Here is a 15,939-nt window from a genome sequence, read left to right as displayed (position 1 = left end):
ACACCGGGGAGGGGGGGAACACTGAGAATGGGACAGGAGACACACCGGGGAGGGGGGAACACTGAGAATGGGACAGGAGACACACCGGGGAGGGGGGGAAACACTGAGAACGGGACAGGAGACACACCGGGGAGGGGGGGAACACTGAGAACGGGACAGGAGACACACTGGGGAGGGGGGGAACACTGAGAATGGGACAGGAGACACACCGGGGAGGGGGGGAAACACTGAGAACGGGACAGGAGACACACCGGGGAGGGGGGGAAACACTGAGAACGGGACAGGAGACACACTGGGGAGGGGGGGGAACACTGAGAATGGGACAGGAGACACACCGGGGAGGGGGGAAACACTGAGAACGGGACAGGAGACACACCGGGGAGGGGGGAAACACTGAGAATGGGACAGGAGACACACCGGGGAGGGGGGGAACACTGAGAATGGGACAGGAGACACACCGGGGAGGGGGGGAACACTGAGAATGGGACAGGAGACACACCAGGGAGGGGGGAAACACTGAGAACGGGACAGGAGACACACCGGGGAGGGGGGAAACACTGAGAATGGGACAGGAGACACACCGGGGAGGGGGGGGAACACTGAGAACGGGACAGGAGACACACCGGGGAGAGGGGAACACTGAGAATGGGACAGGAGACACACCGGGGAGGGGGGAAACACTGAGAATGGGACAGGAGACACACCGGGGGGAGGGGGGAACACTGAGAACGGGACAGGAGACACACCGGGGAGGGGGGAAACACTGAGAACGGGACAGGAGACACACCGGGGGGAGGGGGGAACACTGAGAACGGGACAGGAGACACACCGGGGAGGGGGGAAACACTGAGAATGGGACAGGAGACACACCGGGGAGGGGGGAAACACTGAGAACGGGACAGGAGACACACCGGGGAGGGGGGGATCACTGAGAACGGGACAGGAGACACACCGGGGAGGGGGGGAACACTGAGAACGGGACAGGAGACACACCGGGGGGAGGGGGGAAACACTGAGAATGGGACAGGAGACACACCGGGGGGGGGGGGAACACTGAGAATGGGACAGGAGACACACCGGGAACGGGAGTAACACCAGGAATGGCATGCAGGAACGCAGTGAGGAAAGAGGAGTGAGACTTTGAACAGGACAGGATGGGGGGAGGATGGGGAGAGACTGGGAATAAAATAGAGATGCTGGTATTGGGAGGTGGAAGACGCTGGGAATAGGAGTAGGAAGTCTCTGGGAATTGGGTGTGGGGGGTAGAACATCAGGAATATGAGGTAAGTGGGGGGGGACAGAAATAGAATGCAAGTAGACTTCCTGTTCTACCATGGAGATCTTTCTCAAACCTGTCTGCGGTTTGGGACTCCAGCAGTAAGTGTGGCAAACCCACTGTCAGTTGGGAGAGTCATACCTTCATCGGGGAGATGTGCGAGTGGGACACGTAGCCATGGACATTCTCGATTTGTGACAGGTTCTTCTCCGAAACGTGGACGAGCTCTGGCCCCTTCATCTGATTGGGAAGGTGTGCTGGGCTGTGCTCCAGGGGTGGGGTGTCTTCATCTTGGTACCGATATTTCTGGAGAAAAATCAGTGAAATGATCAGCCTCAGGTTCACAATGACACCGGCACCCAACCCAAGTTTGGCCCCTCATGTCTGCCCTAAACTTCTGGAAAATTATGGCTAATTTGATCTCCCTGGGTCCACTGGGCCATATGCCAACTTCTCAATGCTGAAGCTATAGAAGCCTGATTTGCTGCACCACTAGGATCGGGAATAGCTAGTTCACCGTTCTTGAAACAATCGGCAAAACCCTGGTCACTACAGTGTGGCAGCAAAGCTGAGATCATCTTTATTTGTCACAGGTACATCAAAGCACTGAAACATACACTATTGAAATGTGCCCTTGCATCAAAAACCACCACAGTCCAGGACAGCCACAAGTGTCCAGTGCCAACGTAGCCCACCAGTAATTTTCTAACCCTAACCTGTACGTCTTTGGCTTGAGAGAGGAATCCAGAAGACCAAGGGGAAACCCACATGGTCACAGGTAGAACAACCAAACTCCTTACAGACAGTCGCGGCAATTGAATCACAAACACTGGTGCTACAATGTGGTGCACTAACCACTCATACTTGCCATAGTTGACCATTTTGCAGAACAATGGACTTTAGTTGTTCTAATTGTGTATAATCCATGTTTAGTTTATGTGTTGCTTATGGATTTTGTATCCCTAATGCCATGTTGCTTATGGATTTTGTATCCCTAATGCCATGTTGCTTATGGATTTTGTATCCCTAATGCCACGTTCCTGTGCTGTTGCTGCAAGCAAGCTTTTCATTGCATCTACACACACACGGATTTGTACTGATGTTAATAAATTCAACTTTGATTTTGGTCTACCAAACCTTAATTCCCTCATATCCCACAAAACAAAACCTTCTGGTCCTGAGTAACACACACAAAATGCCGGAGAAACTCAGCAAGTCAGACAGCATTTATTGATCCTCTGTCTATCCCATACTGCTCTGCAATCACTGCAAACCACTTTCTTAAATACTGTTTACATTGGAAATACATGCTGGTATTTATGTATTCCAGAAATATACTTTAGCAACTAACTTTATTTTTCATATAAAGTCTGTATTAAAAAATATTAATAGAGTAATAATTTTATGCGAGCAGACTGGGTAACACATCCTGGCTCATTTACTTAACCAGTCCATATTGTACTGAAGCCTCTCTGGGCAGTACAACACAGGAACAGGCCCTGTAGCCAATGAGAGCTGTGCTGACCATGTCAGCAATCTCATTTAGAAACAGAATCTGATTTATTATCACCTGCATATATTGTGAAATTTGATGATTTGCAGCAGCAGTACAGTGCAATACATAAAACATCACTAAAAGTTACAATAAGAAATACAAAAATTAAATAAGTAGTGCAATAAAAAGAGTAGTTAGAGAAGTATAATGTTCATGGATCATTCAGAAATCTGATGGCAGAGGGGAAGAAGCTGTTCCTAAAACATTGAGTGTGTGTCTTCAGGTTCCTGTACTTCTTCTGATGGTAGCACTGAGAAAAGGGCATGTCCTGGGTGTGAAAGCCCTTCATGATGGATACTGCCTTCTTGAGGCATTACCTCTTGAAGATGTCCTCGATAATACCCATGAGAAGCCGGCTGGGTCAATAACCACCTGCAGCTTTTTCCAGTCCTGTGCATTGGCACCTCCATAGTGAATGGTGATACAACTGGTCAGAATGCTCCCCACAGTCCATCTGTAGAAATTTACTAGACTTTGGTGACATACCAGATTTCCCAAGCTTCTCATGGAATGTATCCGAAGCATGCTTTCGTCAGAATTGCGTCAATATGGAGGCCCAGCATAAATTTTCAATACCCAGGAACTTGAAGCTAACTAATCCCACATGCCTACACATCCCAATTTCTTTCCATGATCATGAGTTTCTCTAGTAGCCTCTTAAACATTGCTGTCATGCCTAATCTTGTTACAGATACCCAGAACTCTGTGTAATTAAGAAAATACTTGACTTGGACATCCCATTTGAAGACCCACCCTTCTCAACATAAACCTATGCCCTTCAGCACTGCGTATATTCCACTAAGACAGAGGCTCTGTCTGTGCCTCCCATAATTTGATATCAGGACAGGTATATGGAGGAATTTAAGGTGGGGGGTAATATGGGAGGCAGGGTTTAAGGGTTGGCACAACATTGTGGGCCAAAGGGCCTGTAATGTGCTGTACTGTTCTATGTTCCATGTAATTTTCCACATTAGACTGTGAATATTTGAATCCATGGACTGATCCCCGAAACACGTACTATACACCATCCATACATCCCCATCCCTGTACTGTACCCATGTTATACAATGACAGACCCGTCCCCACCGGTACCGTACCCCGGTGTTATACACTGACAGACCCGTCCCCACCGGTACCGTACCCCGGTGTTATACAGTGACAGACACATCCCCACCGGTACTGTACCCCAGTGTCATACAGTGACAGACCCGTCCCCACCGGTACCATACCCCAGTGTTATACAGTGACAGACCCGTCCCCACCAGTACCGTATCCCGGTGTTATACAATGACAGACCCGTCCCCACCGATACTGTACCCCAATGTGATACAGTGACAGACCCGTCCCCACCGGTACCGTACCCCGACGTTACACAGTGACAGACCCGTCCCCACCGGTACCGTACCCCAGCATTACACAGTGACAGACCCGTCCCCACCAGTACCGTACCCCGGCGTTATACAGTGACAGACCCGTCCCCACCGGTACCGTACCCTGGTGTTATACAGTGACAGACCCGTCCCCACCGGTACCGTACCCCGGTGTTATACAGTGACAGACCCGTCCCCACCGGTACCGTACCCCAGCGTTATACAGTGACAGACCCGCCCCCACCGGTACCGTACCCCGGCATTATACAGTGACAGACCTGCCCCCACCGGTACCGTACCCCGGTGTTATACAGTGACAGACCAGTCCCCACCGGTACCGTACCCCGGTGTTATACAGTGACAGACCCGTCCCCACCGGTACCGTACCCCGGTGTTATACAGTGACAGACCCGTCCCCACCGGTACCGTACCCCGGTGTTATACAGTGACAGACCCGTCCCCACCGGTACCGTACCCCGGTGTTATACAGTGACAGACCCATCCCCACCGGTACCGTACCCCGGTGTTACACAGTGACAGACCAGTCCCCACCGGTACCGTACCCCGGTGTTATACAGCGACAGACCCATCCCCACCGGTACCGTACCCCGGTGTTATACAGTGACAGACCCGTCCCCACCGGTACCGTACCCCGGTGTTATACAGTGACAGACCCGTCCCCACCGGTACCGTACCCCAGCGTTATACAGTGACAGACCCGCCCCCACCGGTACCGTACCCCGGCATTATACAGTGACAGACCTGCCCCCACCGGTACCGTACCCCGGTGTTATACAGTGACAGACCAGTCCCCACCGGTACCGTACCCCGGTGTTATACAGTGACAGACCCGTCCCCACCGGTACCGTACCCCGGTGTTATACAGTGACAGACCCGTCCCCACCGGTACCGTACCCCGGTGTTATACAGTGACAGACCCGTCCCCACCGGTACCGTACCCCGGTGTTATACAGTGACAGACCCATCCCCACCGGTACCGTACCCCGGTGTTACACAGTGACAGACCAGTCCCCACCGGTACCGTACCCCGGTGTTATACAGCGACAGACCTGTCCCCACCGGTACCGTACTCTGGCGTTATACAGTGACAGAACCGTCCCCACCGGTACCGTACCCTGGCGTTATACAGTGACAGAACCGTCCCCACCGGTACCGTACCCTGGCATTATACAGTGACAGACCCGTCCCCACCGGTACCGTACCCCGGTGTTATACAGTGACAGACCCGTCCCCCCCGGTACCGTACCCCGGCGTTATACAGTGACAGACCCGTCCCCACCGGTACCGTACCCTGGCGTTACACAGTGACAGACCCGTCCCCACCGGTACCGTACCAGAAACATTAGAGACTTTTAAGAACTGTCTTGCTCATATAAATGTGAGCAAAATGCTCTTTTTCTTTTTTATATATTTTTTTTCTTTTTGTTTACAGAGAATAGTGGGTTTTTTATGTATATAAGAATTATATAATCTTCTTTATTTTTGTTTTCTTTTTATGGAATGATAAGAGGAGAATTGAATATCTTATTTTTTATTATATACTATTAGATTAATACTATGTATGATCTTGACAATGTTTATTTTACCTTTTATATGAATTGTTATCGATATAGATATTTGAGATAATTCTCCTCTTGTTTGGTATAGATGTACTTTTTTAAATTAATAAAAAGATTGATAAAGAAAGAATAAATGTGAGCAAAGTGGAAGCGCAAGGACATTGTGTGAGTCTAGTTAGCTAACTGGTGACCAATTTAATTGGTTTGGCACAACACTGTGGGCCGAATAGCCTGTTCCAGTGCTGTACATTCTATGTTTCGAAGAAGGAAGCTGATAGGAGAGGACAGTGGACCATTAAGAAAGGGAATTAATTAATCTGGAGGGAGGCAATGGGCAGAAGATCAGAGGAGGGTGAACTTCAATAAAAGAATAAATTACAAAAAAAAATCAGAGGAGGGTGAGAGAGGAACCAGAACGGGTAAAGGAAAAAGAGAGAAGGAGGTAGGGGGGAGAAATTACAGGAAGTTAGAAATCGATGTTGATGCTGTCAGGTTGCTGGCTGCTCAGGCGGACTCTTCCAGTCCAGGTTTGGCCACATCGTGGCAGCACAGGAGGCCACGGAGTGGGAAATTAAGTTGAATTGAAATGAGTGGCTACTGGGAGATCATGTCTTTTGTGCTGGACACTGAGACAAAGCATTCAGAACCCTTGAATAAAAAAGGAGTTCCAAACCAACCAAACCATTGGTGGGCATGAGCTGGGCAAGATTACTGTTCCTGAAGTACATTGATGAAAAAATGGGTTTTCACCACAATCCAGGTTATATGAGCAGAGTTTTGCTTTTCTTAATATTCCCTAATAATTTAATTAATTCAAACTCCCAAACTGCCGGTGTGAGCATTAAACTTGTGTCACTTGGTCCTGAATTCCGTGGCCAAGTAAGCAAATGATACGTTGATAGGTGGAGGGCAGGAAGTGTTGAGGAAGCAGGGAGTCTGCAAAAGGACTTAGATGAAGAGAATGGGCAAACAAGTAGCAGATGGAATACTATGGTCATCTACTTTGGTAGAAGGAATAAAGGCATGGTCTGTTTTCTAACCTAGGAGAAAATTCAGAAATAGATAGAAACTTTATTGATCCCAAAGGAAATTACAGTGTCACAGTAGCATTGCAAGTGCACAGATATAAATATTAGAAGAGAAGCAGAAGGAATAAAAAAATGTTACCACAAACAGAGGGGATCATCACTTCCCCAGCTACAGGTTGACTCATTATAGAGCCTAATGGCTGAGGATAAGAATGACCTCATATAGCATTCTTTGGAGCAGCATGCTTGTCTTAGTCTATTACTAAAAGTGTTCCTCTGTTCAGCCAAGATGGCATGCAGAGGTGCAAAGGGACTTGGGAGACCTCATGCATGATTCCCTAAAGATTAACTTGCCAGTTGAGTCAGTGGTAAGGAAGACAAATGAAATGTTAGTGTTCATCTTGACAGGATGTAATGCAGAGGCTTTGTAAGGCTACACTTAGAGTATTTTGGTCCCCTTATCTAAGAAAGGATGTGCTGACATTGGAGAGGGTCCACAGGAAGTTCATGAGAATGATTCTAGGAATGAAAGGGTTAGTGTATAAGGAGCATTTGATGGCTCTGAGCCTGTACTTGCTGGAGTTTAAAAGAATGAGTGGCAATCTCATTGAACGGTGAAAGGCCTTAAAAGAGCGGAAAGGATGTTTCGCATAGTGGGGGAGTCTAGGACCAGAGGGCACAGCCTCAGAATAGAGGGACAGCCCTTAAGTTCTTCAGCCAGAGGGTGGTGAATCTGTGGAATTCATTGCCACAGACGGCTGTGGAGGCTAAGGTTCTCGATTTATAAGGGTGCCAAAGATTACAGGGAGAAGGCAGGAGTATGGGACTGAGAGGGATAATAAATCAGCTGTAATTAACTGGCGGAGCAGACTCGATGGGCTGAATGGCCTAATCCTGCCGCTATGTCTTATGAAGAACCTGATGCCGATTCCTCATTCTTCTTCCGTGTGCAGTTCCACAGCTTTCAACGTGCTACAAAAACGCAGGGAGCTGTGTGAGTCTGCATATTATGGAACAGATAGGATGGTTGCCAAGGAGTTGAATATTAAAAGGAACCAAGAAATGAATCGTATTTGACAGCAGAGGCTGGGGGAGACACGATTCACAAAAGCTGAATGCTTGCAGCAGCAGAGCAGGACTGCGAAGCCTGCACAATGCAAACAGACACTCAATCTTCAGCGCACATGGCCCCACCACGGCAAGCAGCTCATGAACTGGGCAACCAAACACTCAAGAGGCAGGACCTGGGCAACCAGTGGGAGGATGAATGTTTCGTAAAAAATACTCACTGTACATTGAACCTCACTAAAGGATAGGCAGAGTTGTCACTCACGTGCCAGTTACTCTCAGAGACCGATCCAATCATTCGTCAGACCTGAGGGAGCGCTGCAAGGTGGGAGTTCGATAGGCAAAGTTAGGAGGGAATACTGAGCGGCAGGAGGGGAAGTGGTGGTACTGACAGGGGGTCACGCTGTGGGAAGGGCAGTGCTGACACAGGGTCACACTGTTGAAGGTGTAGCACTGTGAGGTAGTCACACAGTGGGTGGCGCAGCACTGAGGAAGGGTCACACTGTGGGAGGGGTGGTACTGAGGGAGCGTTGCACTGTGGGAGGGGCGGGTACTGTGGGAGGGTCACAGTGTGGGAGGGGTGGTACTGAGGGGGGTCACACTGCGGGAGGGGTGGTACTGTGGGAGGGTCACAGTGTGGGAGGGGTGGTACTGAGCGGGGGTCACACTGCGGGAGGGGTGGTACTGAGGGAGGGTTGCAATGTGGGAGTACTGGTACTGACGGAGGGTCGCACTGTGGGAGGTGTGGTACTGAGGGAGCGTCGCACTGTGGAGGGGTGGTACTGAGGGAGGGTCACTCTGCGGGAGGGGCACACTATGGGAGGGGTGGTACTGAGGGAGGGTCACTCTGTGGAAGGGGTGGTACTGAGGGAGCGTCACACTGCGGGAGGGGTGGTACTGAGGGAGGGTCACACTGCGGGAGGGGTGGTATTGAGGGAGGGTCACTCTGCGGGAGGGGTGGTACTGAGGGAGCATCGCACTGTGGAGGGGTGGTACTGAGGGAGGGTCACTCTGCGGGAGGGGTGGTACTGAGGGAGCGTCGCACTGTGGAGGGGTGGTACTGAGGGATGGTCACTCTGCGGGAGGGGAGGTACTGAGGGAGGGTCACACTGCGGGAGGGGTGGTATTGAGGGAGGGTCACTCTGCGGGAGGGGTGGTACTGAGGGAGCGTCGCACTGTGGAGGGGTGGTACTGAGGGAGGGTCACTCTGCGGGAGGGGTGGTATTGAGGGAGGGTCACTCTGCGGGAGGGGTGGTATTGAGGGAGGGTCACTCTGCGGGAGGGGTGGTACTGAGGGAGGGTCACACTGTGGAGGGGTGGTACTGAGGGAGGGTCGCACTGTGGAGGGGTGGTACTGAGGGAGGGTCACACTGTGGGAGGGGTGGTACTGAGGGAGGGTCACACTGTGGAGGGGTGGTACTGAGGGAGGGTCGCACTGTGGAGGGGTGGTACTAAGGGAGGGTCGCACTGTGGAGGGGTGGTACTGAGGGAGGGTCACTCTGCGGGAGGGGTGGTACTGAGGGAGGGTCACTCTGCGGGAGGGGTGGTACTGAGGGAGCGTCGCACTGTGGAGGGGTGGTACTGAGGGATGGTCACTCTGCGGGAGGGGAGGTACTGAGGGAGGGTCACACTGCGGGAGGGGTGATACTGAGGGAGGGTCACACTGTGGGAGGGGTGGTACTGAGGGAGCGTCACTCTGCGGGAGGGGTGGTACTGAGGGAGGGTCACTCTGCGGGAGGGGTGGTACTGAGGGAGCGTCACATTGAGAAAGGCACAGTTCTGAGGGAGCGTCACATTGAGAAAGGCACAGTTCTGAGGGAGCGTCACATTGAGAAAGGCACAGTTCTGAGGGAGCGTCACATTGAGAAAGGCACAGTTCTGAGGGAGCGTCACATTGAGAAAGGCACAGTTCTGAGGGAGCGTCACATTGAGAAAGGCACAATTCTGAGGGAGCGTCACATTGAGAAAGGCACAGTTCTGAGGGAGCGTCACATTGAGAAAGGCACAGTTCTGAGGGAGCGTCACATTGAGAAAGGCACAGTTCTGAGGGAGCGTCACATTGAGAAAGGCACAGTTCTGAGGGAGCGTCACATTGAGAAAGGCACAATTCTGAGGGAGCGTCACATTGAGAAAGGCACAATTCTGAGGGAGCGTCACATTGAGAAAGGCACAGTTCTGAGGGAGCGTCACATTGAGAAAGGCACAGTTCTGAGGGAGCGTCACATTGAGAAAGGCACAGTTCTGAGGGAGCGTCACATTGAGAAAGGCACAGTTCTGAGGGAGCGTCACATTGAGAAAGGCACAGTTCTGAGGGAGCGTCACATTGAGAAAGGCACAGTTCTGAGGGAGCGTCACATTGAGAAAGGCACAGTTCTGAGGGAGCGTCACATTGAGAAAGGCACAGTTCTGAGGGAGCGTCACATTGAGAAAGGCACAGTTCTGAGGGAGCGTCACATTGAGAAAGGCACAGTTCTGAGGGAGAGGTAGTCCTGAAGGTGTGCCTGTTTTTCCCGAGAGGCAATTTTCAGGCAGTACTGCGAGGTGGGCAACACTGAGGGAGGGTCAGTCATTTGGAGGGGCAGCAATAAGGAAATGCACAGTGCGGGGGGCACGTTCTCCCTTTACCTTGCCTTTGAGCAGGGTACGTACTTTGTTTCAGAATGCTTAGTGCCATCCTCCCACCATGCAACTCCGACACTCCGAGAGGAGGCTGTAGCCTTTCCACCGTGCCAGCGACTGATGGCAGGCGCCCTGTCTCCTGGATCCTGGAGGCCTGTGCAATCAGCGACGCGGCAGTGTGTAGGAGAGAGCTTCGTCAGCCTATGGAGTGGGGAAGTGACAAGTGTTCTGCGTATTAAGCAACCCACTGCCTAGCAACAGCCTCCCACGGCTGCGGGGAAACTGGGGCAGAACCAAAGTCGGCTCTGTCTCACCGGTTCCTGGTGAAACCGGGCACAGAGGAGAGAGGAGGCAGGCTGGATGAGTAACTCAGCCACGTCATGGGATCCTCCTACCCTAAAGTCAGCGCTTCGGATGGCAGGCCAAGGAACTCACCACCCCCTCCGCCTCTCCCCCGGTGGGGGCAGAGCCAGTCACTGGACTCATCTCCACCCAAGGGCTGAGATTGCCCACAGGTTGGGCTGTAACATAGGCCACTCTGTGCTCAGCAAACTGCCATGGGACATTTATGCCTGCGTCAGCTGCTTGACGTGCGGCTGGAGGGATAGATGCTGGTCACAGCTCTGTGGAGTGGAAGACGTCTGAGGATTTGAGAATGGACACTGCAGATGCTTAGAGGCATGTCACACACTCTTGCCACTGTGTGTGAAACCATGGCTCCTGTACCCCATAGTTCTGTTTAATACACTGACAGTGTGTAGGATTCTCCCTGGACAGGCCACACTTTCTCAGTCAGCAGCAACAACTGAGGGAAAGCCAGGCTCAACTCACACAGCACAAATACAGACCGTCAGGATCAGAATCCCAGCCTGCAGACTAGCATAGGCTCAGCACACCATATGCCTTCTTAACCACCCCATCAACTTGTGCAGCAACTTGTAGGGATCTATGGACTTGTACCCCAAGATCCCTCTGTTCCTCCATATTGCTGTTAACCTTAAACTCTGCCTTCAAGCTCAACCTTCTACAATATATCACTTCAGACCTTTCTGGTCTTAAGACTCATCTCCCACTTCTCAGCCTAACTTTGTATCTTGTCAATATCCCATTGTAACCTACAATTACCTGCTATACCATCCACAACACCACCAACCTTCATGTCACCTACTAACCCACTCTTCCACTTCCTCATCTAAGTCATTTACAAAGAACAGGTGTCCCAGAACAGATCCCTGTGGAACACTACTGGTCAGGGACCTCCATACGGAATACGCCCCATCCACTACTGGCCTTTGCTTTCTATAGGCAATCCAATTCTGAAGCCATGTGCCAAGTTTCCCCGGATCTCATGCCTCCTAATTCTGAATGAGCTAACCATGAGGAACCTTGTGAAATGTCTTATTAAAATCCACATACAACACATCCACTGCCCTACCTCCATTAATTTGTTTTGTCACCTTCTTGTAAATGTCAATCAGGCATGGGAGAAATTACCTGTCTCTCACAAACCAATGATGTCTATCTCTAATCAGACTATGCTTCTCCAAATGTTCATAAATCCTGTCCCTACGAATCCACTTAGAGTAGGTTTAAATGTTTTCTTAATCCTATTCACCAAGGCCTCCTCAGGCCCCCTTCTTGCTCTCCCAAGTCCCTGCTTAAGCTTCTTCCTGGCTACCTTGCAACTCTCAAGAGCCCTGTTTGCTTCCTAAACCTTCCCTCTTCCTCTTGACCAGATGTCAACATCTTTTGTGGCTCCTTCTCCCTACCATCTTTTTCCTGTCTTAATGAGACAAACCTATCCAGAACCCCTAAACAACCTCCACATCTCCATCGTATGTTTAACTGAGTACTTCTGATCCCAATTTATGTTTCCAAGTTCCGGCCTAATAGATTCACTATTTGACCTCCCCCAATTAAATACTTTCCCATACTGTCTGCTCCTATCCCTGTCTGAGTCTATAAAGGTCAGGATGATGTGGTCCCATCCATTTCTGGAATGTTCACCTACCAAGAGATCTGTCACCTGACCAATTTCTCAAACCTCTAGTAATTGCCCCCATCCATCTTCACCATCCCCCATTCCCATTTCCCTCTCTCACCTCATCTCCTTACCTGCCCTCTCCGAGCTCGCCTCCCATCCCTTTCTTCCATGGTCTTCTACCCTCTTCTAAGAGATTCCCTCTTCTCCAGCCCTTTACCTCTTTCATCTATCGGTTTCCCAGCTCTTTACTTCACCCCTCCTCCTCTCCCAGTTTCACCTATCGCCTACCACCTTGTACGTCTCCCCCTCCCCTCCCCCCCCCCACCCTCTTACTCTGACTTCTCATCTTTATTTCCAATTCTCGGCCTGAAACATCAACTGTTTATTCATTTCCATAGATGCTGCCTGGCCTGCTGAGTTCCTCCAGGATTCTGTGTGTGTTGCTTTTCAGATTTTCTCTTGTTTGTCACCTGGACAGGTTCATTTCCTATCCATGGACCTGTCCAAATGTTTTTCAAGTTGTATTTCTCTTTCAATCTTTTTATTAATATTTAGAATATTATGAATGAGATACAATTCAAATAATGGTAAGGGATTACAAATATATAGACTCCCATTATACATAAAGTAATACATAAACAATGAATAGAGCATAAGTAAGTTTCCCAAAACATAAACCATATAGTATATATATGAACAAGGTAAGTTTAGATATTTCATAATATATAGTGTAAAAAAAGAAAAAAAATCTATCTAAGAAAGTTAGCTAATCTACTAATCTAGTATCAAGAAAAAGAAAAAAAAACAAAGAAGAAAAAAAATAAAAAAAACTTTTAAAAGAGAAAAAAAAAGGGCTGTTCATATTATCTCACGAGTATACATAAACATCAATGACGTCAACTCCGATCCTCTCAACATACATACGATTAAAGCTGAAAAAAAAACCAATAAGCCCGGCACAGGGCCATTACATCATATGAAAATATTGAATAAATGGTCTCCATATCTTTTCAAATTTAATAGAAGTATCAAATACAGCACTTCTAATTTTTTCTAAATTTAGACATAACATAGTTTGAGAAAGCCAATGAAATACCGTGGGAGGATTAATTCCCTTCCAATTCAACAAAATAGATCTTCTAGCCATCAAAGTGAGAAAAGCAATCATTCGACAGGCGGAAGGAGATAAGTGAAGTAAGTCCATCATCGGTAAACCAAAAATTGCGGTAATAGGATGGGGTTGTAAATCAATGTTCAATACCGCCGAAATAATATCAAAAATATCTTTCCAATATTTTCTCAAAAGTGGACATGACCAAAACATATGAGTTAAAGAAGCGATTTCTAAATGACATCTGTCACAAATAGGGTTTATATGAGAATAAAAATGAGCTAATTTATCCTTGGACATATGGGCCCTATGTACAACCTTAAATTGTAATATTGAATGTTTGGCACATATAGATGATGTATTAACTAATTTAAGAATTCTATCCCAATTCTCAATAGGAATAATAAGATTAAGTTCTCTTTCCCAATCATTTTTGGTCTTATCAAAGGGCACTGAACGTATCTTCATAATTATATTATAAAGTTTTGATATAAGCCCTTTTTGAAAAGGGTTTAATTCAAACAAACTTTCCAAAGTATCTGAAGACAGAGAATTTGGGAACGAAGGAAGTACCGTACTTAAAAAATGCCTAACCTGTAAGTATCTAAAAAAATGAGATCTAGGCAAATTATATTTATTAGCTAGTTGCTCAAAGGACATAAAACAGTTGTCCAAAAATAAGTCAGAAAATCTTAATAATCCCTTAGTTTTCCAAGCCAAAAAAGCATGATCTATAATTGAGGGATGGAAAAAACAATTAGATACAATAGGACTATTTAACATGAATTGAGTCAACCCGAAAAATTTCCGAAATTGAAACCATATACGTAAGGTATATTTAACTATCGGGTTGTCAATTCGCTTCGGCAATTTAGAAAGAGCAAAAGGGAGAGATGTCCCTAAGATAGAACCCAGAGCATAAGCAGAAACCGATTTGGTTTCCAAACTCACCCAATGAGGGCCAAAAGGACCATCCCATTCTTTCAACCAACATATCAAATATCTAATATTAACTGCCCAATAATAAAATCTGAAATTGGGTAATGCCAACCCACCATCCTTCTTTGTCTTCTGTAAGTATATTTTACCTAACCTGGGATTTTTATTCTGCCATATATATGAGGAAATGTTTGAATCAACATTAGTAAAAAAGGATTTCGGAATAAAAATTGGTACCGCTTGAAAAACATATAAAAATTTAGGTAAAATAACCATCTTAATAGCATTAATCCTACCTATCAGAGATAAAGATAATGGTGACCACTTAGTAAACAAACCTTTAATCTGATCAATTAAGGGTAAAAAATTAAACCGAAATAATTCTTTATGGTTTTTGGTAATTTTAATCCCTAAATAAGTAAAAGAATCGTTAGCTAATTTAAAAGGTAAAATACCATAATTTGGGACCTGTCTATTCAAAGGAAACAATTCACTCTTATTAAGATTTAACTTATACCCAGAAAACTCACTAAATTGAGCCAACAATGATAAGACTGCTGGAATAGATTTCTCAGGATTAGAGATGAATAATAATAAATCGTCTGCATATAAAGATACCTTATGAATATCTGTTCCACGATTAATACCCAAAATATCCTGTGATTCTCTGATGGCAATTGCCAAAGGTTCTAAGGCGATGTTAAATAGTAATGGACTAAGAGGACAACCTTGTCTAGTGCCCCGAAATAAACGAAAAAATTGAGATCTTTGATTATTAGTAAACACCGAGGCTCAAGTTGTATTTGCATTCAGCTCTACCACTTTCTCTGACAGCTTGTTCCATATACCCACAATGCACTGAGTGAAAAACCACCCCCTTTAAAACAGATTACATTAAATATTAGCTCTACTTGTCACATGTACATCGAAACATAAGTGAAATGCATCATTTGGTTCAAAAACCACATAGTTCGAGGATGTGCTGGGGGCAGGCTGCAAATTTTGTCCTGCGATCGGTACCAATATAGTCCATACTTTGGGGTGTGGGAGGAAACTGGAGCATGCAAAGGAAGCCCATGAAAGGAACGTAGAGACAACAGTGGGAAGTGAACACTGATTGGTAATCACTGGCACTGTAAAGTGACGTGCTAATTATTTTGCTATTGTGACACTCTTAGATCCTTCCCCTCTCATCTTAAACCTATCGCCTCTAGCATTAGATTGCTCAGCTGGGAAGGCATTTTATCTGTGCACTTCATAATTTTATGTACCTCTATAAGGTCACACAGCGGCCAATCTGACCTCTTCTTGTAACTCATGCCTTCCAAGCCTAACAGCATACTTGTGAATCTTTACCACATTCTTTCCAGCTTAATGATATCTTTCTTTAAGATGACTGGAACTTTCTT

The 15,939-nt window shown here is 47.5% G+C and overlaps 1 protein-coding gene across 7 annotated transcripts in view; it reads right to left on the bottom strand.

Moving 5' to 3' along the window:
- LOC140729370 (disks large homolog 4) overlaps positions 1-15,939 on the bottom strand; it is a 731,896-nt gene that overhangs the window by 473,863 nt on the left and 242,094 nt on the right. For all 7 annotated transcript variants that reach the window (XM_073049034.1, XM_073049035.1, XM_073049036.1 and 4 more), the window contains one exon: positions 1,418-1,582. In XM_073049034.1, the coding sequence (XP_072905135.1) occupies positions 1,418-1,582 (165 nt within the window). The remainder of the gene's footprint in view (positions 1-1,417; positions 1,583-15,939) is intronic.

Source organism: Hemitrygon akajei, chromosome 6, assembly GCF_048418815.1.
Source record: "Hemitrygon akajei chromosome 6, sHemAka1.3, whole genome shotgun sequence".
Lineage (NCBI taxonomy): Eukaryota > Metazoa > Chordata > Chondrichthyes > Myliobatiformes > Dasyatidae > Hemitrygon > Hemitrygon akajei.
The sequence above is the reverse complement of the archived record's forward strand: the minus strand, read 5'-3'. Positions and strand labels throughout refer to the sequence as shown.